Source organism: Bubalus kerabau, chromosome 20 (genome assembly GCF_029407905.1).
Source record: "Bubalus kerabau isolate K-KA32 ecotype Philippines breed swamp buffalo chromosome 20, PCC_UOA_SB_1v2, whole genome shotgun sequence".
Classification (NCBI taxonomy): Eukaryota; Metazoa; Chordata; class Mammalia; order Artiodactyla; family Bovidae; genus Bubalus; species Bubalus kerabau.
Window position 1 is genome coordinate 33,617,707 of NC_073643.1, and position 27,408 is coordinate 33,645,114.

General features: G+C 41.1%; 1 protein-coding gene across 12 annotated transcripts in view; it reads right to left on the reverse strand.

Annotated features, from left to right (window-relative positions):
- LOC129634852 (uncharacterized) overlaps nt 1-27,408 on the reverse strand; it is a 103,606-nt gene that overhangs the window by 45,434 nt on the left and 30,764 nt on the right. Inside the window, exon 3 of one of the 12 annotated variants that reach the window (XM_055557227.1) lies at nt 7,742-7,846. The exons of 9 other annotated variants lie outside the window; for them this stretch is intronic. In XM_055557227.1, coding sequence (XP_055413202.1) covers nt 7,775-7,846 — 72 coding nt within the window. In that variant the 3' untranslated portion in view covers nt 7,742-7,774. Of the gene's footprint in view, nt 1-7,741; nt 7,847-21,211; nt 21,391-21,448; nt 21,659-27,408 lie in introns of those variants that run through there. 2 more of the 12 variants (XM_055557228.1, XM_055557229.1) reach the window with 2 other exon arrangements.

The following is a 27,408-nucleotide window of genomic DNA, read 5'->3' on the forward strand; positions in this document are numbered from 1 at the left end:
TATCAACCTAGAGAGCATATTAAAGAGCAGAGACATTACTTTGCCAACAAAGGCCTGTCTAGTCAAAGCTATGATTTTTCCAGTAGTCATGTATGGATGTGAGAGTTGGATTATAAAGACAGTTAAGTGCCAAAGAAATGATGCTTTTGAACTGCGGCATTGGAGAAGACTCTTGATAGTCCCTTGGACTGCAAAGAGATCCAACCAGTCCATCCTAAAGGAAATCAGTCCTGAATATTCATTGGAAGGGCTGATGCTAAAGCTGAAGCTCCAATACTTTGGCCACCTGATGCAAAGAACTGACTCACTAGAAAAGACTCTGATGCTGGGAAAGACTGAAGGTGGGAGGAGAAGGGGACAACAGAGGATGAGACGGTTGGATGGTATCACTGACTTGATGGACATGACTTTGAGTAAGCCTCAGGAGTTGGTGATAGAGAAGCCTGGCATGCTGCAGTCCACGGGGTCACAAAGAGTCAGATACGACTGAAAGACTGAACTGAACTGAACTGGACACTGTTATGCATAATATATAGAAGTATCATTATATGTGTATAATATATAAATTAATTTTAATGTATAATATGTTAACAATATATAATATGACATTTATCTCATTCCCAAACATGTCCCAAAGATGGAACAGAATTTCCTGGAGAGCTATTCAGGATTGAGAGCAGTAGGTTGGTTTATCAGCAGTGGGAACGCATGGATTCCTTGTCATTACACTGAACCCCTCTGTCTCTTTCCATCACTTAGCAGCTTTTGCTAACTCATGTCTTGGCTTCCCTCATAACCCCAGATTTTTTATGGCCTTTCTCTGGACACTTCTGTAGCTTCTACTCCTAAAAGTAACTACCAGCAAGCCCTCTCCACGCATCTTAGTACTTGACAACATTTGAACACTGAAAGGAGTTTGGGGAGTGGCTACAATAAACAGAATGAAATTCTGAGTAACCATCAGAATTGTCTGGACAAAGCTTTCAACAGATCTCGCCTCACTGTTCTCAGGTGAACCACCCATTCAGTCTTAGGTGAACCGTCCATTGCGGTTAAGATGATCTGGCTATAAAATGTGTAAGGAATAGCTGGAGTGGAGATCCCCTAGAAAGGAGGGATGGCAAGTCCTATCTGCATGTCCAGTGCAGACTGGTGATGAGAAAGGGGCCAAAACAAAGGAGAGGTGGAGGCCTTAATGAGGGAGAAAACCCATGGATCAGTGATCTAGATAAGGACATCAGACAGCAGCCATGGTTAACCAGAAAGTATTACTGCTGTTCCCTGGACTCTGAAGAGAGAGGTAAATTGTACTTATAATCTAATCTCAGAGCTGAATCCCAGGTCTATCTCATACTAGCTGTACAATCTTGAAGCAAGTTCCATGTAGACTGTGAAAAGGGCTTAAAAATGCCCTTTTGCTGGGCAGGCGAGAAGGTTAAACAAGGTACGAATGCAAGGCACTTGCCTGACAGGAACCTAATCAATGATCTTGTTCTTTTCAAGCCAGTCCTTCTGGCATGTTCTGTGTGACTCCCAGCCTTCTGAAGCCAAATCAGAATCTGAAACTCAGCAATACCCAGGGAAAGCTGTTATGAGGCAGGATTCTTGCCCATCACTGTACAACGTGAAAGGGCTCAACTAAATTTAGCCAGAGGCTCTCCTCCCATAAAATGCCAAACCTTAGCCCTCCAGAGGTGAGCTCTCAACAGCTGCACAAAGCCAGGCCCCAGAGCCTCTAGATCTTCTTGGCTTTCCAGAGTTTTCTACAATCCCTTCACTTCTGAGCATCCTCTTCCACTTTCTATTGCTTTAGTCTTAAACATATCTGGGAGATGATGAAGGACACGGAGGCCTTGTGTACCACAGTCCATGGGGTCGCAAAGAGTTGGACACAATCCGTCAGTTGAACAACAACAACAAATACACACACACACACACCATCTTCCCATGAAGCAAGAAGGAAAAACAAGGGTATTTTTTAAATAGGGGAAAAACAATGTCATGTGGGTCTTGGAGATGAGATGTCCTTGTTAAGAAAAGAGTGTAGCCAGCAGTCTGTATCCTTTAGGGTTGCTTTTTTGAGGGTTTTATCTGGATTCTTCCTAAAAAGGAGAATTTCTCCCAGGAAATGGGGCTTAGAGTTAATCAGATGTGGGCTTAAGCATCACCCCTACTGTGTGTGGACGTTGGGCAAGTTACTCCATCTCTCTGAGCCTCAGTTACTCATCTGAAAGACAGAAAACAAGCACAAACCTGATCCACCCGCAGGATACTGTGATGCTTAAAGGAGGGCATTTATGAACACTTCCCAGAACTGTGCCTGGCAAAAGTGAGCCCTCAGTACACAGGAGCTTTTATTATTCACTAAGGGTTTCTTAGGACTTCCCTGGTGGCTTAGATGGTAAAGCGTCTGCCTGCAATACGGGAGACCCGGGTTCGATCCCTGGGTTGGGAAGATCTCCTGGAGAAGGAAATGGCAACCCATTCCAGTATTCCTGCGTGGAGAATCCCAGGGACGGAGGAGCCTGGTAGGCTACAGTCCATGGGGTCGCAAAGAGTCGGACACGACTGAGTGACTTCACTTCAAGGGTTTTTATCCCCATTGTTTTCATTGTGGCCTTAAAAAATCTTCAGATACGCTGTTAGAGTAACCTCAGAATCCTCAGGTGACATTGCTATTAAAATACAAGGTTTTCCAATAAGATAGTTCTGGGTTTGGGGGCTTCCCTGGTGGCAGAGTAGTAAAGAGTCTGCCATTAATATAATGCGGAGATGTGAGTTCAATCCCTGGGTTGGGAAAATCTTCTGGAGAAGGAAATGGCAACCTATTCCAGTAGTCTTGCCAGAGAAATCCCATGAACAGAGGAGCCTGGTGGGCTACAGTCCATGGGGTCACAGAAGAGTTGGATGCAACTTAGCAACTAAACAACAAAATAACAACAAAATTCTGAGTTTATGCACTGGCTCTGCCACTTACTAGTCATGTGATTTGGGCAAAGGAGCTCCATCAGCTGTAGTTTCTTTAACCATATTGTGGCAGTGACCACACTTACTTCAAAGGTTTGGCAGAGGTAAATGGTACCCAATATAGGACCTGGCATATTTATTAAGGGCTCAATAAATAGCAACTCAGGTAATGATGACAATACTGATGAGGAAGAAGAAGGCAAGAATGATGCTGTTGATATTTGCATAAAAAAACAATGGAATTTCATTTCTGGATCTTTCCAGCACGTTCTATAGAGATTGCAAGTTTTTGAAGGCAGGGACAATCTGGCTTGCTTTCACTTTGTTCTTTATACTTAGCAACTCACATATAACAGGTGCTCTATAAATATTTGTTGAATGAATCAGTGAGTTGATAAATAAATGAATGCTTTGGTGATAGAAAAACAAATTGTTCTACATATCAACAACTGTGGCTTCGGAGTCAGACAGATATGAGTTTGTATCTTAAGTTAATCATTTAATATGTGAATTTAGCTAAGTTACTTGTTTCTGTCTCACATTTCCTACTTGTAAAATGGGAATAATAACAGAACCTACCTCATAGGGATGTGTAAGTTAAATAAGAAACATGTATATTAAGAGCTTAGCACTGTGCCTGAAACAATTATGTGCTCAAAAAAAGTCAGCTACTATGTGCTCCATGGACAGATGGCCCTTTGACCTGAACAACAACCAGAAAGGGGATTAATGTAACTTGGCTCATTTGAAGTATGCCATGTTTTTTCCTAATGTGCCAAAACAGCCTCCCAAGTTGGAGGGGCACGTTTAGAAAGCCTCATCCTCTTGTAATACCCAACAAGATGGCAAAAATTAACGTGGAGGCCAATTACCTTCTATGAAGCACTCATAACCCCCACTCAGAAACTTGGTCTCAATGCACCATTACAATTAAACATGCAAATAGCAGGCCTTTTGATTCTTATCATTTCTGGTAAGGAAGAGTGTTTTCAATCTGCTGCATTTGCATCCATTTAGATAATGATGATGATGCCAAGAGATTCCTTCCATTCCACTCTGCCTTTCATTCAAAGAGTCAGGCCCAGGGGTGCTTTTAGAGACCACATTTATAGATTAATTCTATCATGATGGAGCTACAGGAATCCCTGGGGTAGCGAGAAGCACATATTAACTTTTGCCAGCGATACTGCACAAACACCAGATTATGAAAGCCAACGGCAAATAACTCACCCCATTGAAAATATAAGGAAAATTTATGAGGCCAGAAAGAAAGAAAGAAAAACCCACAACCAGTGGTACTATAATTTAGCTAAGGGTTTCAAATAACAAGGAATCCACAAACTAATGTTGCTTCCCCTGGCACTCTAAACATCATGGAGAGATTGTTTGGGGAAATGACTCAACAGGAAGAGAGACGAATTCAAATCATTTGTCACCACCCATACCCCCGTCATTCTGAAATTCCACAATGAATAAGACAGTGAATGAACTAAGCCTCTGGGCTTGCACTGCATGCTACTGAGGTATAAAATTTCCAAGTATGGATATTTTGAGCATCCCCTTCTCTTAAGACGGATACAAGGCAGTCCTGTTGACTTCATTCTTCAAGGACACTCGTGCCCACTTGCACATCTCTCAAAACCCCCCTTTTCCCGGGATTTGTTGGTTGTTTGTTTTAGTCATGAAATTGAAAAAAGATGGACCTTAGTTTACCGAAGAGATTGAATTATAGCAGTAACCCAGCTGTGACATCACAAATGGGAATATGATGGACACGTGGACCAGCTGCTCAGATAAAAGTGCACAAATATCCACACTCAGGTTCAATCACAACGTAACATTTATTTTAGAGGAAATTCACTGAACCCCTGCAGTTTCTCTGTGGAAGCCCTGGTCAAAAACACCTATGGCCAACTGAGTTCTAAGACTGTGTCTCTTGTGTTTATGTATTCATTCATTTATTCATTCACCTAGGATTTACAGAGCTACCATGTTTCAAGTGCCATGCCAGGTCCTGGACTTACAAAGGTTAAATAAAACATTGCTTCTGCTTTTGGTGCCCTCACAGACTGATAGAGGATGGTACATATGGTAACTGCCTCAGTCAAGGTATAACAACATAATGAGGACATGTAAGATAAAGGTGTGACTTTGACTTCCTGACTAAGCCTAGTCAGGAAGCCAAAGATGGCACTACTGAGAAAGTGATATTGGATCACCGTGCTTAAGAGGTAACCCATCAAAAGCAGGGGAACAATGACAGGCATTCCTGGCAGAGACCACAGCAGGGTCAAAGGCTTAGAGCTGTGAAAAACCCAGGCATGACTCAGCAATGTGAAGAGCTGGGTTGACTAGAACACAGAGTATGCAAGGGAGAGAAATGCTGGGAGAAGCAGCCAAGAACACACAGACATGATTAAGTCATGCTTATATGAAATTTAAACTTCATCCTTTGGGTAACAGGGAGTTCCTGAACAATTTTAAGGATGGAAGAATAACAAAATCAGATTTAAGTCACACAAAGACGATTCTATAATCTGTATAAGAAAAACAAGTCCAAGTGTATCTGATGTCAGTGTAACTATTATCATCCTCAACTGCCCAATACTAGTTATACAAAACAAAAGCAGGCAGCTAAACCAGTCTTCAGACTACTCAAAGAGCCCAGTGGAAAAGGAAGTATATTTTTAGAGTAATGCTGTGTCTCGTACCCGTGGGGATGGACATGCAATATTAACAGATGATGACAGGAGAGGCACAAATTCAAACCAAGAAAAAACAGCTGCTACCTTGAACTAGTCATGAATAATATTTAAACACCAGCCGATAGCATTTTGTGGATTCCAGGCCACCACTGAAAAGTGTCAAAAGTAATTTGTTATAAACACAGTGGAATTTCATCTTAAGATAGTGGTGGTGGTGGGAGGCCGAGGGGAGCTGTTGCCTAAAGCAAAAAATGGTTAGGGCCCAAATTACCCTAGGAATTTCCTTAAATTGCCCATAAAGCACAGTGAGACACACGCAGTATGGATCTGGAGTATTATTTATAAATGCAATCTGTACACAATAAGCTTTCTAAAGAAGCACATAGGAAAATGTAATTTTGCAGGACTTTTGCTATATCAATGGATATGGGAATTTGCATAAGTTAAATGCATGCATAATGTGAATGCTGCTGTAACACTTTAACAGTAAAACTGGCAAATAAATGTAATTTTAAAATATAAATTAGTAATGCTTCAAGGTTGTCCCCACAGTAATATAATGTCCTGCCAGCTGATACGCTGACCTGAGTGGGAAAACAGCATGGCCAGAAACTAAAGATACACAAGGATCTCACATTGCTCAGAACTGCCTTAGAATGTAATGAGGTTAATAGTTATTACGGAGATCAGAGATTACTGTGGGCCTTTATTTCCCATCAAAATATTTTGAGTTTCACCGAAAAAAAAACCTGGGTAAATCCATTCAGTGGTGCCTTGTATTTGAACAACATGTGTCATGTATCCTGAAGACAGTAGTTGAAAACTACTGATTAACTGGGGCTTGGTCTAAAGCCTTCCCTCTAAAGAGGGCAGGTAGAGTGGGCAGCTCTGTACCAGAGATCCAGGTAACACCAGGTCAACGTCCATGTTTCCATGGAAGCACTCTTGGAAGTCACCCAGAGGTCACCCTCCAGCTGCGTGCTGACAGGTGGCTGAGGTCCACCCGCTCCCTGGCGGGGGCTGGCGGATCTCCGCTGGGGAGGACTTCACTGCCAGAACAGCCCGTGGGAGACATCATTCCAATTTTAGGGGAGAATATCTTTTTTCTAAAACTCAGGAGGCTGATCTTAAGAGCTAGTTTTGTATAAAGCTGGGTTCAGCAATGATGGGAAGTTGACTTCGAAAGACCGTAATGAAAAGTGTTTTCCCATTGCAGAGGGCAAAGCAGGTCATGCCACTGAGACCTGTCATCCCCAGGAAGATCGACACAATCTTAAAACTGCATCGCAGTCTTCCTCTGCCTTCTCCTCTTCTCTCTCTCCTCCTCTCCCCCTCAACTCTTCCCTCCACATTCTTTCACCTTTTTTTACACAGACACACTCACATCATATAGTGATTAAAAGCCTTAATCTTGCATTCAATACATCTGGATTCAAACACATCTTTGATTCAACACATCTGATACATTCTCAGATGGATCCTGAATAAGTTATTTACACTTCACATTGCTCAGTTGTAAAATGGGGCTAATATAACAGTTCCTACCTCCTAGGGTTGTTTTGGGAAGAGAATAACAAAATGCACATACCGTGCTCAGCACAGTGCCTGTCACACGTAAACTGCTCAACAAATACTATTATTATTTATTTCTATTATTATTTTTATTGTAATTATACGCTGCTTTGTAGCCTGCCAATATTTAATTATAATATACACTGTGAACATTGTCTCATATCAATAATATTCTTTTAAAGTATGAGGCTGAATGACAGCATGGAAAGCCATTGTATAGATAATGTAATTAGCAATATAATTTATGTCTTCTTAATCCTATTTCTTTTTCTTAATTAGTAAGAAGAAATGTTACTAAGGCTGCTAAATGCTTAGCCATATGCACCAAACATATGGATTTGTTTTCTCTTCACTTCAATTACAGAAAGAAGCAGGGATTATATTTCCCTAGATAACTTATCTCTCCAGATCAGTTACAGATTTACTATAAAGGATACAATTTTTATACTTCTTGATAGTTATATCAAGTGAAACTTTTAATTAATTACTTCACCTCTAAGTGGTCCTGCCACAGGCTTTTAGTTTTGCAGTTAAGACTGGGGACAGCTTTGCCATTTCAGAGTTTCAGTGGATGATTTGAAAAGAGGATAGTCATCTGATCCCTGTGAAAATATTTAAACTGCTTAATAATGGCGATGATGCTGATAATATTTTTCTCTAGAAAAAACAGCTCATATGATTGAGCATTCACCAAATGCTATTTCAAGCATTTTACATGCATGAATTTACTTATTTTCCTCAAGAACTCTTTTGGAGGGACATATGATATCTCTTCACGGTTAACAGATGAAGAAACAGAGGTATTACTTCCTCATCTGAAAAAGAGAGATGTTACCGTCCAGTGGTGAGCATCACAGGGCAGAGGGAAAATGAAATGCAGTAACACTTTAGGATACTTTTCACATCTCATGCAGGAATAAATCAATGATTACAACCTTCGCTTTGTGGACAGAAAACAGACATTTTTTCACATGGTATTGATAAAGTTGGGGCTTAGGCTTGAGTGTCTCATGGCTCCCAAGTTCTCAGGTGCTTTTGGCAGACACACACTGTCTTGTTTCATAGGTTTCTCTCCTTCACAAACCAATACATCATTTGCCAAACGGAAGAACTCATGCCCTCGTGTCAGCAAATAATTAAGAAATAGTGTGGGCTTTGCAGAAAGAATAATTTTTCTGAATAAAAATGATTTTCAATGATAAAAGTGACCACATGATCTTTATAAAATGTCTACACAATGACAAAACATAAAGAAAAAAATAAAAGTCACATTTATGTCACGTAGAGGGGACTGCTGATTGCATTTTGGTGATTAGTCTGTCAGTTGTGTGGTTACACACACCCAACCACACACTGTAGTGACATGGAATTCTTCAGTTCTACAATGTGGGTTGCATGCAATAATATTAAGTTATTAATTTAATGTTGATGCTAATTAATATTAATTAAATCTAACATTAATTTATACCATTGTTTCTAATATCTGTACAATTCAGTTAACCACAATGTATTTAACCAGTCTCCTAGTTGACAGACATTATACTATTTTCCTTTTTTTAATATCATAAAAAATTTTATAAACCACTATGACATAATCCTTTGTATACTCTTCTGATTACCTCCTTAAAATAAACTCCTAGATGTGGAATTTCACAGTCAAAGAATACACCCATTTTAAATTTGGATTCATAATTAGGGTCTTAGTATCTCCATAATTGGGCTTCACTGGTGGCTCAGACAGTAAAGAATCTGCCTGCAGTGCAGGAGAGACCCGGGTTCAATCCCTGGGTCAGGAAGATCCCCTGGAGGAGGGCATGGCAACCCATTCAAGAGCCTGGAGAATACCCATGGACAGAACAGCATGGCAGGCTACAGTCCATGGGATCACAAAGAGTTGCACATGACTGAGTGACTAACACACACATCCACATAATCGGTCTTTCCAAAGATAACAGAGGAGAGCTGCCACTTCGTCCTGGTTTTGGGTAAACAGCAGAGAGTTATCACAACTGTACAACCTCTGAGTACAATTTCCCAGGTGAACAAGGTCAGAGGCCACAAATGCCAACAGGCCTGAGGATTATGCTCATTCCTCTCAGTCCACCTCTTCTCCCGCTCGTGTCTCCTGAGAGAATAACAGTTTGCAGTTTGGATTAACTCAGTAGCCTGACTCTGAAATACTGTTTCTAGCACCTGCCGAGATTCGTACTGGGACCCCAGGACAATACAAATGATGGATCTCATTGCACTCTAGGAAGAAACTATCTCTGCTGACTGATGACATTTAAAACTAAAAAAAAAAAAAAAAAAAAAAATTAGGTTGCTACTGTGAGGTGTCTTATGTATTTGCATTGTCGTCTTTGTTTCTAGCAAGAACCAGTCAAATTATTCTCAGACTATTCATTGTGACACCTGGACAGAAATAAAATCTCCATGGATCTCCTCAGAAATGCAGCTCTTGAAGTCTACAGACAAGCATCACTGCCTTGCTATGAGCAGGGGAAAAAACAACCCACCCCACGGCCTTACGGATGCCTTAAATTGTAGAATGAATCAGCTGTTACGAAGTCTCTCTTGTTGTAGTAACTCAGTATCACTGTATAAAAAGCAAGACTCTCAATGATTCTTCACTCTGGGGTGACACACAGCAGAGATGTACTAGGGACACGTGGGTGAGGACCATTTTTTATTTGACACGTACTGTCTCATTGCATTTTAATTACTTCACCCTTTGGTGTCCAGGCATGAGAAGAATATCAATGGCATCTGAAATGTTCCAACAGCTGAAAAATTTTAACCTCCAAATTGTGTGTTTTCCTAAGAGATTAATTCAGTGGTTTAGCATCAGAAAAAGCTGGTAAATTCTGACATTGGGGGAAAAAAATGATGCTTTATTTGAAATACAGCATTTTTATTGTTTACAAATTTTCACTCTGGCTCAAGCCTGGGTGGTAAATATTCTTCTCCCTTGCCACTCTCAGAGGAAGCCATAATAGGCTTCTATAAAATTGCAAATGATGAGCACACAGAGAAAAGAATAAAGGGGAAGAAAATTCAAAATCTGGGAGGTTGGGAGGCAATAAGCAACCTGTCCCTTTCAATTTCACCAAAGAAATGCATTTTGTCTTCCAAATACAGGTTTCCAGCACTTCCAGGGCACCCCAGCAAAGGTTTACAGAGAAGAATGAAAATATCTATCCCTCTGCTTGCTCCCAGATGGATATTTCAGCAGAAATTAATGACACTGCATTCGTTGAGCACTTTACAATTTTCAAAGGACATGCACTTATCTCATTTGGCCCTCACATTGGAAGGGGCAGGTGGTTATTAATAGCTTGGTTTTGTCAGAAAAGAAAAATTGAGCTCAGAAATACCTGCACAAAGTATAATCAGAAATAAAGCCTACAGATAATGCTTGGCACATAGTAAGCCTTCAATTAATGAAAGCTACTGTTATTGTTATCATTATTATTATGACCACCATAGATGACCTTAACAAGACCTCAGCCAGTGGTGGACTCTCAGAGTTCCTAATTCTTTCCTCCACCGTTTTAATGCAACTTGCAGAAAGATGCTGAAAAATCAATAGGACCTTCTATTGTATTAATATATCTTGATTTATAAGTATATCCTATATCTGATGTACAAGTCTTGTTATAAACAGAATACAACGGAATTATCTATCCCATGAGAAACCAGAGTCACCATCTAACTCATGATAATTTGAAAAAAAGACAGTGGAAAATTGTCTCTCAAATTAAATGACTGGATCATGGAAATTAATACTAAAATATTTTACTGCTTAAAATATCTTTGTTTAAATATGTATCACACACTTTTCTTGTTTTTTAGTCACATGTGTCCGACTCTTCTGTAACCCCATGGACCACAGCCCGCCACGCTCCTCTGTCCGTGGAATTCTCCAGGCAAGAATACTGGAGTAGGTTGCCATTTCCTTTCTCCAGGGAATCTTCCTGACTCAGGGACTGATCCCACATCTCCTGCATTGCAGGTGGATTTTTTACTGTTGATCTACCAGGGAAGCTCATATCACACACCGCTATATACAAAACAGACAATTAATGAGGACCTACTGAACAGCACAGGGAACTCTACTCACTGCTCTGTAATAACCCATGTAGGAAAAGAATCTAAAAAAAAGTGGATACTTGTGTATGTATATATTTGCATATATATAACTGATTCGTTTTGCACTACAGAAGAAACACAACATTTTAAATCAACTCTATATATACCATATTTCTTGAGCGTTTCCCACAGCTGTATTTTAAAGATTGGGTGTTTATTTTTGAAAAGTAACATGGTAATCGTTTTCATCTCATTCTAGTGCACATTTATTTCCAATTATTTTGGTGTAATAAGTGCAATATGTAAAAAATTTTAGGTAATATTAAATAGAAAGTGATGTGATAAATACTTTTCCATTTTTGCTTATGTCTCAGTGTGAACTTCAAAGAAAATATTTACCAAAGTACTTTGAAAAGCCAAAATTACATCTAACAAATTAGGTAATAATACCTATAATAAAAAGCATTAATTATCTAGTAATAGGTAATGATAATAATTATCTTTGTAATTATTTTTACAACAATAGGTGAAAATGAAGTGCATATGTAAAATACACATGCTTCACATGTGTCACTACATATTCTTTTTACAACAATTCTATGGAATAGAAACTGTTATAACCTTTTTTTATAGATGAGAAAACCAAAGTTCAGAAAACTGTAACGACTTATCAAGCTAGCATGTGGCAGAGCTAGGAAGCAAGCTCAACTCCCAAGTCCCTGTTGTTTTCCCCCTAAATTTATTATTAATTTTCACGCATTCACGAAAGTTGGAAAAAAAACACAATGAACACTCATTTGCTAATCACACAGATTTAACACTTTTAACTTTCTTCTCTTCATTTCCCTCCCATCCTCTCTTTCTGGACTGTTTCAAGATAAATTCTAGGCAGTATACACTTCACCCACAAATATTCCAGTTAACATCTTCTAAGAATGAGGACATCATCCTGCACAAACACAATCAAACCTATGGTAATTATCAACAATTCCCTAGTTATCATCTCATGCTCAGTTTATATTAAAATTTCCTGAATTATCCCCCAAATGACTGTATTTTTCAAACACAAACCAAGTTTCATACTTTGCCTTTGGATGTTACATCTTTATATTGTAGGCCACTTCCAACAATTTTTTAAACTGGAATATAAATGCTTTATAATATTGTGTTAGTTTCTGCTGTAAAACATCTTAAACCAGTCCTACGTATACATATATCTCCTCTTCAGCCTCCCTCCCACCCCACCCTCCATTCCACCACTTTAGGTCATCAGGGAGCACTGGGCTGAGCTCCCTGTGTTATACAGCAGCTTCCCACTAGCTAGCTATTTGACACATGTGAGTGTAAACAATCGGAGAAGGCAATGGCACCCCACTCCAGTACTCTTGCCTGGAAAATCCCATGGACGGAGGAGCCTGGTGGGCTGCAGTCCATGGGGTTGCTAAGAGTCCGACAAGACTGAGCGACTTCACTTTCACCTTTCACTTTCATGCATTGGAGAAGGAAATGGCAACCCACTCCAGTGTTCTTGCCTGGAGAATTCCAGGGATGGGGGATCCTGGTGGGCTGCCATCTATGGGGTTACACAGAGTCGGACACGACTGAAGTGACTTAGCAGCAGCAGCAGCAGCAGTGTAAACAATGTGTTTTTAATCCTGTTGATTTTTTGAAAGACTGAGTTGTTCTGTTGAAGACTCCCCACTATATTGTTGTGAAAATGTTTCCTTGTAACCCCTTTAGTCTTTTCTTCTACTCCCCAAATTTTCAATAAAGCATCTTTTACTGTTAAATGTCAAAAATTCTTAACTAAAAAGTGTATGTGTAAGTAAACAGCAAAACAATCCTTCTCTTTAATTCTACTATGAATTAATAATGTTTCTCCTGACAGTAGAACAGTTATTAGGGGCTCGATTCAAAGGAAAAGATAGAAGAATGAAGATGCTCCACACTTAGAACTCCTTTTGGTGTAAAAAACTGATGTCTGACATTTTAAAATTTGGCTACAATTTCATTCACATGCATGAATTCTGGGAAGATTTAAGCACTTGTCTTTTGAGGAACTTTGCCAAAGACACTTAAAAATCTATTGCTTCTGCCAATTATGGCAAGTCTGGTTAGATAATAGAGCCCTTTCTCTGTGATTTAAATGAAATTCAGGGGAATCATGGAGTTCAGTCCTACTCAAAAAGTCCCAGAAAAGCCTCTGAGCTACTCTTCACTACTAATCTGCTATGTTTACAAAACTAAATTTCTATTTGGACTTTATTCCATTGGCAACATTTAATTGACTGCAATATCCTGGACCTACTAAACTCGGAAATCTCAGGAAACAAGGAAAAAGGTAACATCAATTCACTTTGTGATATATTGCAAAACTGAAGAATAACTGTGAGGAAAAGGATGGTTGGTCTCAGTCTTCAGCTTATGCACAGGTGGAAACACTGCTGGTTGGAGGAACCAGACTCAGCCTTAGAGTCAGGACCTGGGACAAGGCTGGAGACCACGTGTGATAATCACCAAGAGGCAGGTCTCTGAGGGACAAGAGACCTGAGAAGACAACATAAGCATCGTCTGGACTAGAGCAACTGGGGTTGCTGGAATATAGAGGCAACTGCCCATGGGAAGAGGCAAGAGAGACATGAGACAAAAAAAAAAAACCTGCCACTTAAGATATACCTTGAAAACCAACATTTCAAAACACGGGAGGAAGGGAACACTGTGACACTCAATAAAACAGCCATTGGGAGAAAAATTCACTTCATTTATACATGAAAATGATGAAGAAATCTGTAACCACGGTGACATGGAAGACCCAGAGATTGTCAAGAGTGAGTGAGTGAAACTCTCTCAGTCATGTCTCTTTGCGACCCTATGGGCTACACAGTCCATGGAATTCCCCAGGCAAGAATACTGCAGTGGGTAGCCTTTTCCTTCTCCAGGAGATCTTCCCAACCCGGGGATCAAACCCAGATCTCCTGCATTGCAGGCGGATTCTTTACCAGCTGAGCCACAAGGGAAGCCCAAGAATACTGGAGGGGGTAGTCTATCCCTTCTCCAGCTCATCTTCCCGACCCAGGAATTGAACTAGGGTCTCCTGCAGTACAGGCAGATTCTTTACCAACTGAGCTATCAGGGAAGCCCAGAGATTGTCATACTGAGTGAAATGTCAGAGAAAAACAGGCATCATATGATGTCACTTATACATAGAATCAAAAAAAAAAAAGGCACAAATGAACCCATTTACAAAAGAGAAACACAGTCACAGACATAGAGGACAAACGTATGGTTACCAAAGGTGGGGGCAGGAGTGATAAAATGGGAGACTGGAATTGACATATATACACTACTATATATAAAAAACAGATGACTAATGAGTGTATAGCACAGGGAACTGTACTCAATACTCTATAATGACCTATATGGGAATAGAATCTAAAATAGAGTGGATATATATAACTGATTCACTTTGTTGTACAGCAGAAACTAACACAACTGAAACAATCATACTCCAATAAAAAATTAAGTAAAAAAGAAATCTGTAACCAACATAAAAATAATTGTTGAGGATTTCCTAAGAAAATAACATCCAGGAAAAAAAAAAGACCAAGAAAGTATGAAACAAAAACAGAGAAATGGGAAATGGAACAATAAAAGGATCTGAAAAGCTAGAAATCCTGCACGTGAAAGATACACGCACTGAAATAAAAAAGGGCCTCAGTAATTCTATAGTCAATGAGAACATGAACTGACAGTGCTGAAGATCTCACAGAAAGTGTGGCACTGAGACACCAAAAGACAAAAATGCCAGTCCTGAATTGTTATTGGCCGCATAACAAACTAAAGATTCCTGGGTTCTGCCTCTGTTCAAACACGCTGGCAAATACCCTTTTTCTAGATAGGATAGCAACTGTGCTCAGTCGCTCAGTCATGTCCGACTCTTTGTAACCCCATAGACTATAGCCTGCCAGGCTCCTCTGTCCATGGGATTTCCCAGGCAAGAACACTGGAGTGGGTTGCTGTTCTCTTCTCCAGGGGATATTCCCGACCCAGGTATCGAACCTGCGTCTCTTATGTCTCCTGCATTGGCAAGCAGGTTCTCTTCCACTAGCACCACCTGAGAAGCCTTTTCTAAATAATGTATTAATAAATTTACAAGTCCCAGGGATTACAGTATAGACATGGTGGGTAGGAGCACCATTTGTGAGCCTATCATTGTGGCTAAGAATTACCCTAGTTTTAGCACCAAAAGTCTCACACTCCAGATCTCGTTCAGTCCCAAACAAACTTGGACATGTTTGCTCCTGAAACTCTCCCTGTGCTAGCAACAGAGGTTGGGTGGTGGAAGTCTCTGTCTACCCGGATTTTTCTGAGTTTTAGCACTGAAAGTCCCACATTCCAGGCAATCTCTCCATTCCAGGCAAACAGGATTGGTTAGTCACTGTCACTGAGACTCCCAGCTTCAGAGCACCAGTCCAGGAAGAGCTATCCCCTTTATACTCTTCCCCAGAGTAGAGAATATGACTAAATATTTGGAACACACATCTTAGCCAAGATGAGCCTACAAAGATATCAACAGAGCAATGGACTGAGTAGATTGCTCTCTGCTATCATCAGTCAAACTTGAAAGCAAGGTTTATTTCCCAAGAAAGACACAGGAGAAAGACTTTATAGGGTGGTTTTTAATAAATGGTAACCAGCTGATCTGAAACATTTCTAAGGAGAAGGATAAAGAAATGGATAAACTACTGCAGGTGCAGTTTGAGGCAAGTTTATTATAGCCTTGTTTCTCTAGATGTGGGCTCCTGCCTACCAGGGCCAAAATCAACCATAGGGACTTATGAGAAATGCTGGTTCTTGGGCCTCTGAATTTATGATTCAAACTCTCTTGGGGCTGATGTTCAGAAATCTGAATCTTAAATCATCATCACGTTTCAAAAACATGTCCATACAGGTGTCCTCCAATGATTTCCTGTGTTGGATGTCCACACTTTTGTGTAATCTCTTCCTTCTCAGTGCTGGCAGGACCAGTGGCTTGCTTCTAACCAGTAGAATAGGGCCAAGCTGGTGGGCTGTCATTCACATGATGCCATGTTACATTATGCCCTACATTTCAGAAGGGGGGAAAATTCTCCCTTGTGATAGGCTACCTGGCAAGAATGATGGCAGTTTCTAGATACTAAGAGGGGCCCCCGACTGCCAGCCACTAAGAAAACCACCATTTCAATCCTGTGTTTGCAACAAGATGAATTCTGCCAACAACCTAAGAAAGTGTTGGAGGAAACTCTTTCCTCAGCTGAGCCTTCAGATCAGATGAAGCCCCAGCTGATGTTGGGGTTGCAAAATACTAAGACTGAGAAGGATTCCTGACCCAGAAATTGAGAGATAATAAACACGCATTGCTTCACACTGCTAAGTTTGTGGTAGTCTGTTACTCTGCAAAAGATAACCAACTAATTCAACATCTAGAACTTGAGAAGCATGGCCTGGTGGTGGAGGGCACCGGCTCAGGAAAAAACAGACCTGCTTTAAATTCCAGATCTGCTGCTTTTCAGCCTTGTGACCTTGGACAGTACAAAACCTCTTCAGGCTTCAGTTTCCTCATTCGTCATTGTGAAGGTCCAGTGAGGTAGAACCTGCCAACCCTGAGCACAAGGCCAGTCCTCTCATAAGAGTCCAGCACATTCAAATGCTTTCTTTATAAAATTAAAGTCTAACCTAGTCTAACAATGGACTATTAAAAACAGCTCCTCACAGTAAATGGGAATCCCTTCAGGAGGATTGTCTGAACAGAGTGGTAAGATCATTGAAGGCCCAATCGGATACCATCTGTCTACACAACTGAGTTGTTATTAGCCACTACTAGTACCGCTTCTTGGACCAGATGCTAGGATGCAAACACAGCGGATGAGTCATTTGATTTGAAGTGGGGGGACGGGTGGTGGAAAGCATCCAAAAGGCAACAGTGTGAACAGACTAAAAATAGGCAGTTCTGTAATGCTTGGCTGTGGTTCTTCTCAAAGGTGAAACAACCAACTCCTGAATGCTTTGAGAATTCCAAGTACCTCAAGTATAGGTCACTGGGCATTAGATGGCCCAGAAGAACAAATTATGCATTGCAGGTTAGGTGTCTAGGGAGACAGATTCTGAAAAGATAAGAGCCAGGAAGTTTATTAGGGAGTGCTTCTCAGGATCAGCTTTCAGGGGGGTGAGTGCAACAGAATAGGTGAAGAGAAATCAAGTTGCAGTTGCAATTTGAATAAAAAATCAAAATACAATTATAGTAAGATCTCAGTTCTGGAACTCCGATGTCTCTTTAAGTGTCAAAAAGGGGCTTGACCTTCAACAAGGGAACTTTCTCCAACCAAGGGAAATTTCTGGTGAGGGCAAAGTATTGAGAGCTATCGGACAGTCACAGAGGGAAAGTCCCGCCACACAGCACACCAAAAAGTAAAACAGGATGCATTTCAAACAATGTCTAGTTCATGGTTATTGTATTACTTTTTGTTACAATTCAGTTAATGCATGCTGAGCTGCACTTAAATGGCCACTGCTATCATAGTCTAAGTGGAAAAATTTATCATTGGTTATCTAGTCATCCACACAGTCAAAGGCTTTGGCATAGTCAACAAAGCAGAAATAGATGTTTTTCTGGAACTCTCTTGCTTTTTCCATGATCCAGCAGATGTTGGCAATTTGATCTCTGGTTCCTCTGCCTTTTCTCAAACCAGCTTGAACATCAGGAAGTTCACGGTTCACATATTGCTGAAGCCTGGCTTGGAGAATTTTGAGCATTACTTTACTAGCGTGTGAGACGAGTGCAATTGTGCGGTAGTTTGAGCATTCTTTGGCATTGCCTTTCTTTGGGATTGGAATGAAAACTGACCTTTACCAGTCCTGTGGCCCCTGCTGAGTTTTCCAAATTTGCTGGTGTATTGAGTGCAGCACTTTCACAGCATCATCTTTCAGGATTTGAAATAGCCCAGCTGGAATTCCATCACCTCCACTAGCTTTGTTCGTAGTGATGCTTTCTAAGGCCCACTTGACTTCACATTCCAGGATGTCTGGCTCTAGGTCAGGGATCACACCATCGTGATTATCTGGGTTGTGAAGATCTTTTTTGTACAGTTCTTCTGTGTATTCTTGCCATCTCTTCTTAATATCTTCTGCTTCTGTTAGGTCCATACCATTTCTGTCCTTTATTGAGCCCATCTTTGCTTGAAATGTTCCTTTGGTATCTCTGATTTTATTTGTACCTCTGATTTCTCTGGTATTTCTGATCTGCCTCTTGAGAAATTTGTATGCAGGTCAGGAAGCAACAGTTAGAACTGGACATGGAACAACAGACTGGTTCCAAATAGGAAAAGGAGTACGTCAAGGCTGTATATTGTCACCCTGTTTATTTAACTTATATGCAGAGTACATCATGAGAAATGCTGGACTGGAAGAAACACAAGCTGGAATCAAGATTGCTGGGAGAAATATCAATAACCTCAGATATGCAGATGACACCACCCTTATGACAGAAAGTGAAGAGGAATTAAAAAGCCTCCTGATGAAGGTGAAAGTGGAGAGTGAAAAAGTTGGCTTAAAGCTCAACATTCAGAAAACGAAGATCATGGCATCTGGTCCCATCACTTCATGGGAAATAGATGGGGAAACAGTGGAAACAGTGTCAGACTTTATTTTTTTGGGCTCCAAAATCACTGCAGATGGTGACTGCAGCCATGAAATTAAAAGACGCTTACTCCTTGGAAGGAAAGTTATGACCGACCTAGATAGCATATTGAAAAGCAGAGACATTACTTTGCCAACAAAGGTCCGTCTAGTCAAGGCTATAGTTTTTCCTGTGGTCATGTATAGGTGTGAGAGTTGGATTGTGAAGAAGGCTGAGCGCCGAAGAATTGATGCTTTTGAACTGTGGTGTTGGAGAAGACTCTTGAGAGTCCCTTGGACTGCAAGGAGATCCAACCAGTCCATTCTGAAGGAGATCAGCCCTGGGATTTCTTTGGAAGGAATGATGCTAAAGCTGAAACTCCAGTACTTTGGCCACCTCATGCGAAGAGTTGACTCATTGGAAAAGACTCTGATGCTGGGAGGGATTGGGGGCAAGAGGAGAAGGGGACGACAGAGGATGAGATGGCTGGATGGCATCACTGACTCGATGGACGTGAGTCTGGGTGAACTCCGGGAGTTGGTGATGGACAGGGAGGCCTGGCGTGCTGCGATTCATGGGGTCGCAAAGAGTCGGACACAACTGAGCGACTGATCTGATCTGATCTAGTCATCCATTCATTTCATTTTATATTAAAAAAAAACCCTGAAAGCTGTTCATTTTTAAGAATATATAAAATACAAAATGAGGATAATTAAAAATTGAAATGAAAGTTAAAAAAGCCAAGGATAGTGGCACGTTACAATCTAAGTGTCCTGCATTTTAAAATTTGGACCACTTACCACCATTTAGAGGACTCCCTAGGTGGCGCAATGTAAAGAATTTGCCTGCCAATGCAGGAGACACAAGAGATGTGGGTTCTATCCCTGGGTCAGGAAGATCTTCTGGAATAGGAAATGAAACCCACTCCAATATTCTTTCCTGGAAAATTCCATGGACAGAGGAGCCTGCCTGGTGGGCTATAGTCTACAGGGTCACAAAGAGTTGGATACGACTGAGTGACTGAGCACACAAACACACAGAACCTTTTAGAACTATATATTTATTTACATGATTTATTTAATGCCTGACTCCTCTAGTCCAAAAGATTCAGAGGATAAGAATCTTTTTTTTATGAGCATCTCAAACCTCTAGCACAGTATTTGACATATTAACACTTTAATATTTGTTGAATGAATGCATGCATGAAAAAAGAAACAAATGAAGCTAAGAAAAGGAATGTCTTAATAGACTGACACATTTATTATGAGCAGAGTGAAAAGGACACTACCTAATATCAGCAGCAACCCCAAAACAACACTCATAACATATATACAGTCATGATTCGTGAAGCTGTTTTTCAGGGCTCTCCCATGACATACACCAATGGTTTCTTAGGGAAGGGCTGTTAGCAACAGCAGGTAACCCCAAGTGCCTGCTGTTTTAGCTTGATCCAAAGTACAATTTGAGAATGTCTGGAAGAGCAAATGGTTGTATTCCCTGGCAACTACCTAGAGCCCTGACTCTCAGCCAGTGTGAAAGTCACACTGCTACGCTGAAGAGCTTGCATAGATGTGCTGTGAAAGCATGTCCAATATCTAGAATGATATGCCGTGTGATTATGGCAACTGAATGCCGCACCCAGTGGGTCCTAGGATGTTATGCAGAAAGAGGTACAATTTACCGCAAGACCAGAAGAAAGAGGAGCCAGTGGCTGCTGGAACCAGCTCAAGAGAGAAGCTTATGCCCATCTCTTTCCAAGTTCATATGCAGTGACTTCATGTTGGTCACTTATACCCAGTTCTGGTGGGTATATTTGGTTGCTGTTTAGTTGCTAAGTCGTGTCTGACTCTGCGACCCCATGCACTGTAGCCCACCAGGCTCCTCTGTCCATGGATTTCTCCAGGCAAGAACACTGGAATGGGTTGCCAATTCCTTCTGCAGGGGATCTTCCCAACCCAGGGATCGAACCCGCGTCTCCTGCATTGGCAGGCAGATTCTTTTACCACTGAGCCACCAGGGAAGCCTGGTGGGTGTATTTACACTGTGGCAATCAGCAAACCTGCAAATAAGAATTTTATTTCTCCTTCAAAGAGTCAATTTACCCATACGCCTCCACATATCACTTAAAGTGAAGTCTGGGATGAATCAAGACTGAGTGATAAATGTGTTTCTTCATTTATAAGAGAAGAGAGCTGATGACAGTTCTACCCAAATTGCAACACAGCATAGCACAAAGAGATGGTATGACAAATAGCGTTCTGGACATTATAAGATGAGGTTGACTGTAGCAGCTACGTGTTGTACCTGTCCCGTAATTTGTTTAGTGCCATTTTGAGTCTTCTAACTCCCTTTAAGTAAGCTGCCAAAACTGCTCTGCCAGTTAACTCTCAGAGCTCCGCTGGACTAAAGAAAGACAAGAGACAGAAAACAGTTTAAAAACAGTAATTCAGTAAATGGACATGCCTTCTATGATCAGCAAAGGTGGGAGACACTATTGCGAGTCCTTCACTCGGTTTCCCATTCCTCGAGTTCCTCACAAAGTGAGAATCATCTTGTCCGGAGGTGTGATTCTGGCATATAAAATGATGGATTTCTCAGACAACATGGCTCCTCAGCACCAGCCAACTACTTCATCTGGTGTTGACCACAGAACCAACCATCTGTTCCAGGGCTGGAAGAAAAACTGCCTGTTGGTCTTAATGATGGACAGAATAACACTGTACCTTATGGTTAACTAAAGGGATTTTTTTTTTCAAGGGGATTTTTTACTTTACACACTTTTTTTTAACCCCTGCAGAAAATGTGATTCCATGGACTAGAAAGCAGAGAATATTGAACAAGATCTTAACTGCTAGTCTGGGTGAATGAGACCTGAATGACTCAGGAGAAAGCTAAGTAGAGTCTGTGAGCCTTTTAGCATCCTCTTGTGAAAGCTGAGAAAATGCTAGAGCAGGGGTCCCCAATCTCTGGGCTCCAATGCCTGATGATCTGAGGTGGAGCTAATGGAAAATAATAGAAATAAAGTGCATGATAAATGTAATGTGCTTGAATCATCCCGAAACAACGCCCCCCCTCCCCCAACCCGGGTCTATGGAAAAACTGTCTTCCAAAATTGTCTTTTTGGCCCCTGCTGCCAAAAAGGTTGGGGACTGTGCTCTAGAGGATGAATGGAATGGAAGACAATCCCACTCCACTGCCACACAGAGAAGAGCACGAAGAATACCTGTTCCTCTGGAGTAATTAAAACCAAAGTGCCTACTGTGCAGGGTACCACCCTGATCATCACCCAAACACTAGCATTTCATTACATGCCTGTCACTGTTCAGTGTCAAAACACCTTCTCATAGAAAGCAAAGTCAGTTTCCTTTAATTTAGCCCTGTTTGCTCTGTCCAAGGAGATGCCATGCACAGACATCATCCTGACAGTATTCTACATTTTCTATCATAGACTCATTACACTGGTCTAAATGGAACTTCAAAATATAGTTGTCAAACATGACCATCTACACGAGAGGATTCTGTGTCAATGAAGACAGAGAGTGCTGTCTTCAGCCTTTTGGGTCCATGGAATAGGAGACATCCAGATTGAGGAGAATTATTTATGTCATAATTTTTTACCTTTCACATCTCTTCCTATCTTTTCTGCTTGGTTGGCACTATTCAACAGGGAGTAAATGGACAAAATTATGTGCTGAAAATGGCTCTTCACTACCTATCAATTACAGCATTGATTTTAATGACTCCTAAGAGTGCACATGACTTGATATAAATTTTAGTTACAGCTACCAGACTGATGAACACATTTAAGCCACCAGAGGCTTCTTGTGAGAAAAAAAAAAACAACCTAAAAACTTCAATTTAAGAGTTCATCTCCCCAGCCAATACATTGTCTTTTTAGGGTGGAGTTACCCTACCTGATTTATGGTTGTGGATTTGACTGAGTCTGTTGGAGAATATTCATTTGGTACAAAGGAATCTCTCGAGTTCACACAGTGACAGATCTCCTGTCCCATTAGGGGATAAAGAACAGGCGCAGATGGTGACATCTGAAATATGACAGCTCTAAAGAGGCTATGAGAACACCACCACCTCTATTCTAGGGAGGTCAGGAAAGTGCTTTTTTTTAAGTGCATGAGTAGGGAGTGGGATAAAAACAAACTTGGCACAAACAATGTTTAGCTAGTTAATAGCATTTAGAAATATGGCTAACATTTATTGCAGTGGCTTTCAAGTTTTTTGACTATGATTCACAATGAGAAATACACTTTACAAGGCAACTCAGGACACAAAAACACTAATATGAATACATATAGAACAGATCTAAGTTTCATGAAACAATACCCTGATACTTTCTATTCATTTCTGGTGTTAGTGCTGGTTATGACCCAATCAGGCCCAACCCACCTGGTGGTGCTAGTGGTAAAGAACACAACTGCCAATGCAGAAGACAACAGACGCGGGTCCAACCCCTGCGTCAAGAAGATCCCCTGGAGGAGGGCATGACAACCCATTCCAGCACTCTCACCTGGAGAATCCCATGGACAGAGGAGCCTGACGGGTTCATGACACAGTCCGTGAGGTTGCAAAGAGTCAGACATGATCAAGTGACTTAGCAGCAGCAGCAACAGCATGACCCAATTACTTGATTTCATGATTCACCAGTGAATCAAGGACTGCAGTCCAAAATACTGATTTATAGCATACATATGATGAGCAGAGTCATGAAGACCAAGATGAAGGCATGGTGGTAAAATGTGCTCTGGAGTCAGACTGCCTCTGAGTCCTGACTCTTCTGCATACAAGCAAGTTTCTTAACTTCACTGTGACTCAGTTTTTTCATCCATAAAGTGGAATTACTAATATGTCAGGAAGTGGTTATGAAGATGGAAGGATACATGAAAAGCTCCTAGAATGGTAGCCAGCACAGTGACAGCTTTCCATAAGTGTGAGCCCTTCTGTTGGCTATCTATGACCACAAATTTGCAAAAATTTATATTTGCTGTATAAATTATCCCCAAACTCTAAGGCCAATCAATTTAGTTCAGGAGTCTGTGGAGTTCAGATGGCTATTGCCTGATCAGCTCTCCCCCATGGGTTTCATCTCCCAACAGAATAGCTCAGTCATTTTCTTCTCATAATAATAAGAGAGACAGACACACAGCAAGTTCAATCTCCCAAGCATCATGTTTGCTAACATACAACAGCCAAAGAAAGGAAAAGTCAGAGTGGGAGGTCACTAGAATTACATAGTAAAGAGCATGGATATAAGGAGTGATAATTATTCAGGGTCATTAGCCAGAGCTATGATGATAATGGTGGAGTTTCTCTTTCTCTCTCTGCGCTAGGTGCTTTGCATTAATCAGGTTAAATCTTGACAACAATCTATTACTGTGATAATAAAGATTCTTGATCGCAAATGACAGTGTCCATATGAAAATTTCAAACAAAAGTCCATTTACCTGAGAAGTAAACCAGTCAAAGTGACTTAACACAGCTGAGTTAAGGTAAGGATAGCTAGACGACCCAAATGTGATCTTGGATGCTCTGTCTTCCTCCACCTCTCAACTGTTTTCCTCTATGTGTTGGATCCATTGTGGAGACAACTTCTGCATGAAGCGCCTTATAGCAAGTCCAGATTTAAACCGCTCATGCAGCTTGTGATTTAGATAACCAACCATCCTGGTGTGTCGAGAATTAAGAGGTTTCCTGGATGTGGGACACTCACTGCTAAAACTGAGCAAGCTCTGAGCAGACACAGATGAAGTGGTCCTTCCTTTTGCAAACTCAGGGGAAGAGAGGGCATCTTCTTAATGGATTTGGCAGAAAAGTCCCTTTGTGGACTCTCACTAGCCTGCTCTGGATCATATATCTACTCCTGAACTAATGACCATGGTCAGGAAGATGAAGCCTTTGGCCAAGATTAGGTCATTTTCCAACCTGTGGTGAAGTTAATGCTACTCTTTCTGAATCTTATGAAAAGTGGGTGGATGAGATAGATACCCAAAGGATCCAGGATATACAAACAATGGAATAAGTCACTGGAATACTACTGTTAACATTTTATAGATGAAGAAATAAAATCTCCAAAGAAATGGGAGTCTCTGAGAGGTTTAGTGACTTTCTCGGGTCACATAACAAAGAGTAGCTGAGCCAGTATTTGAACCATGATCTTTGTGGCTTTGAAGTCTGCCCTCTTTCCATGGTCCAGGCTGTTTGCCTACAGCAATAATAATACAAGTCTTCTGAATGCCTAATGCAGCACTTAAAAAACAAAACTGTAGTTAAGAAAATAGTGAGAAGCTATAAAGACCCTACTCTGCAATTCGCTGGGGAAAAATACAAAAATAAAGGCCATTTGCAGGGTATTTCTCCCCAAGAATATGCTTTGCCAAAATTTGTGCAATGAACTGTACAGCTTAAGAACTGTTTTTGCTGAAATATAAATAAATAGTTGGACCATTTAAAGGTTCTTCAGGTTATGTTCAATTTGAGCAGAGGTATCAGGAAAATTGTCTCTCCCTGACCACACCCATACCCGCTGAAGCAGACTGAGAAGATCTGCCATTGGATACATCTCAGCCACCTTCATGTTCCCACTGACTCTTAACAATTTAGAAGGTAATGGCACCCCACTCCAGTACTCTGGTCTGGAAAATCCCATGGATGGCAGAGCCTGGTAGGCTGCAGTCCATGGGGTCGCTAAGAGTTGGACACGACTGAGCGACTTCACTTTCACTTTTCACTTTCATGCATTGGAGAAGGAAATGGCAACCCACTCCAGTGTTCTTGCCTGGAGAACCCCAGGGACGGGGGAGCCTGGTGTGCTGCCGTCTATGGGGTCGCACAGAGTCAGACACGACTGAAGCGACTTAGCAGCAGCAGAAGCAGCCACCTTCAAGTTCCCACTGACTCTTAACAATTCAGAAACCACCACACCCCTTAAGAGCCCCCACCTCAGTTCCCTGAGTAGCCACTGGCCACACCTAGCCTCAGTCAACCCTCTTTTTAAGTGCTGAGATACTACGGACCATCCCCATTTGGGCAGCAGAGAGGAGAAAGGTTCGTCGCTTAGACTGTGTGAAACAAGGGCCCTACGTGTCCATTCTCCACAAACATTTCTAGCCTCCTTGCCTGAAATGACTCTCTTGGCCCTACTGAGAGATGAGCAGCTGCCAGAGTTGACAGTTGGTGGTTTGTGCACCAGAGAGGCTGGCCATGCTGGAGAAATACCATGTGGCTTATCATGACCATGCAGCATTTTGCCAGAGTAAAAATGACCAGGGCTCTATGAAAGAACAACAAGAAAAAGATGAATGGCCATCATGTCCTCTGTGGATCCTAAAACCACCAGTGCTCTGCCCAGCAAGGACTTGAAAGCAGCAGCTGGAGTCAGTGGCCAAAAGACAGAGGGGATGAAAGGAATGACAAGTCATTGTTCCTTTCAGTCCTGACTGCCTTGTGTAGAGCCATCTCCCCACTGTCAGCAAAGGAGATAAATAGCTGTGTGTGGCTTGAGTGTCTGTGTGCTTAAAAGCAGAGAGTGGTGAGGGAGAGGAGAAATAATTGTCATGGATGTAATGCTAAAAAATGATAGAGCAAAGCACGTAAACATTTCACTTTAATGTTTTACCCTGTATGTATATTTTTAAAAGGCTTTAGTTATTAAAGGCACTGAAAAATTATAAAAAGTTGATGAGTCCACAAAAAGTCCCCTTAACACAAATGGTCTATAAAGTAATACAGCTTTGAGAGGAAGAAGAAAGACATCTACTGAACAGCAGCTTGGTGCCAATCACATTATATTTAGCATCTAATTTAACCTTTACAACAGCCCTGTGAAGCAGTCATCACTAAGCATAATTTTACAGATAAGAAACTCAACTTACACAGGTTCAAAATCTTGCCTAAGAGCACACAGTTAGTAAACGCGGACCTAGAACTTGAATTCATGGCTACTTGACCTCAAAGCTCATGCTGCTGCCTCCAAGCAGACAGCCTCCCAGACACAAAAACCTCTGGGGAAATTTTAACAGGAAATGCGACTCAAGAGTCAAGATGATTTGTTACTGCCATGGACTGTTAACTTTCCTAGCACTTATTTATATCCCTATCTGATTGCTAAACAGAACTACATAGATAAACATAGCGGGCTCAAATGAGAACCTTCTAAAGTATTTTATTATGCTTGTTCACTCATTTGGTTTCTTCGAGACCCTTGCAGAGGTGAGATAACACACGCTCCGGTACAACCATGACCAGTGAGGTAAAGACTACATCATGACCTGAGTTACCAGGAACAAGTATTTCCTTCCAACACAATTAGCTTGGCCAGTCAACACTGCAACTGTCAAATATGGACTACTATTTTTCTATGCCAAATCAACGAGTGAGGATCCAAGATACTAATTACAGGGTAGAAAT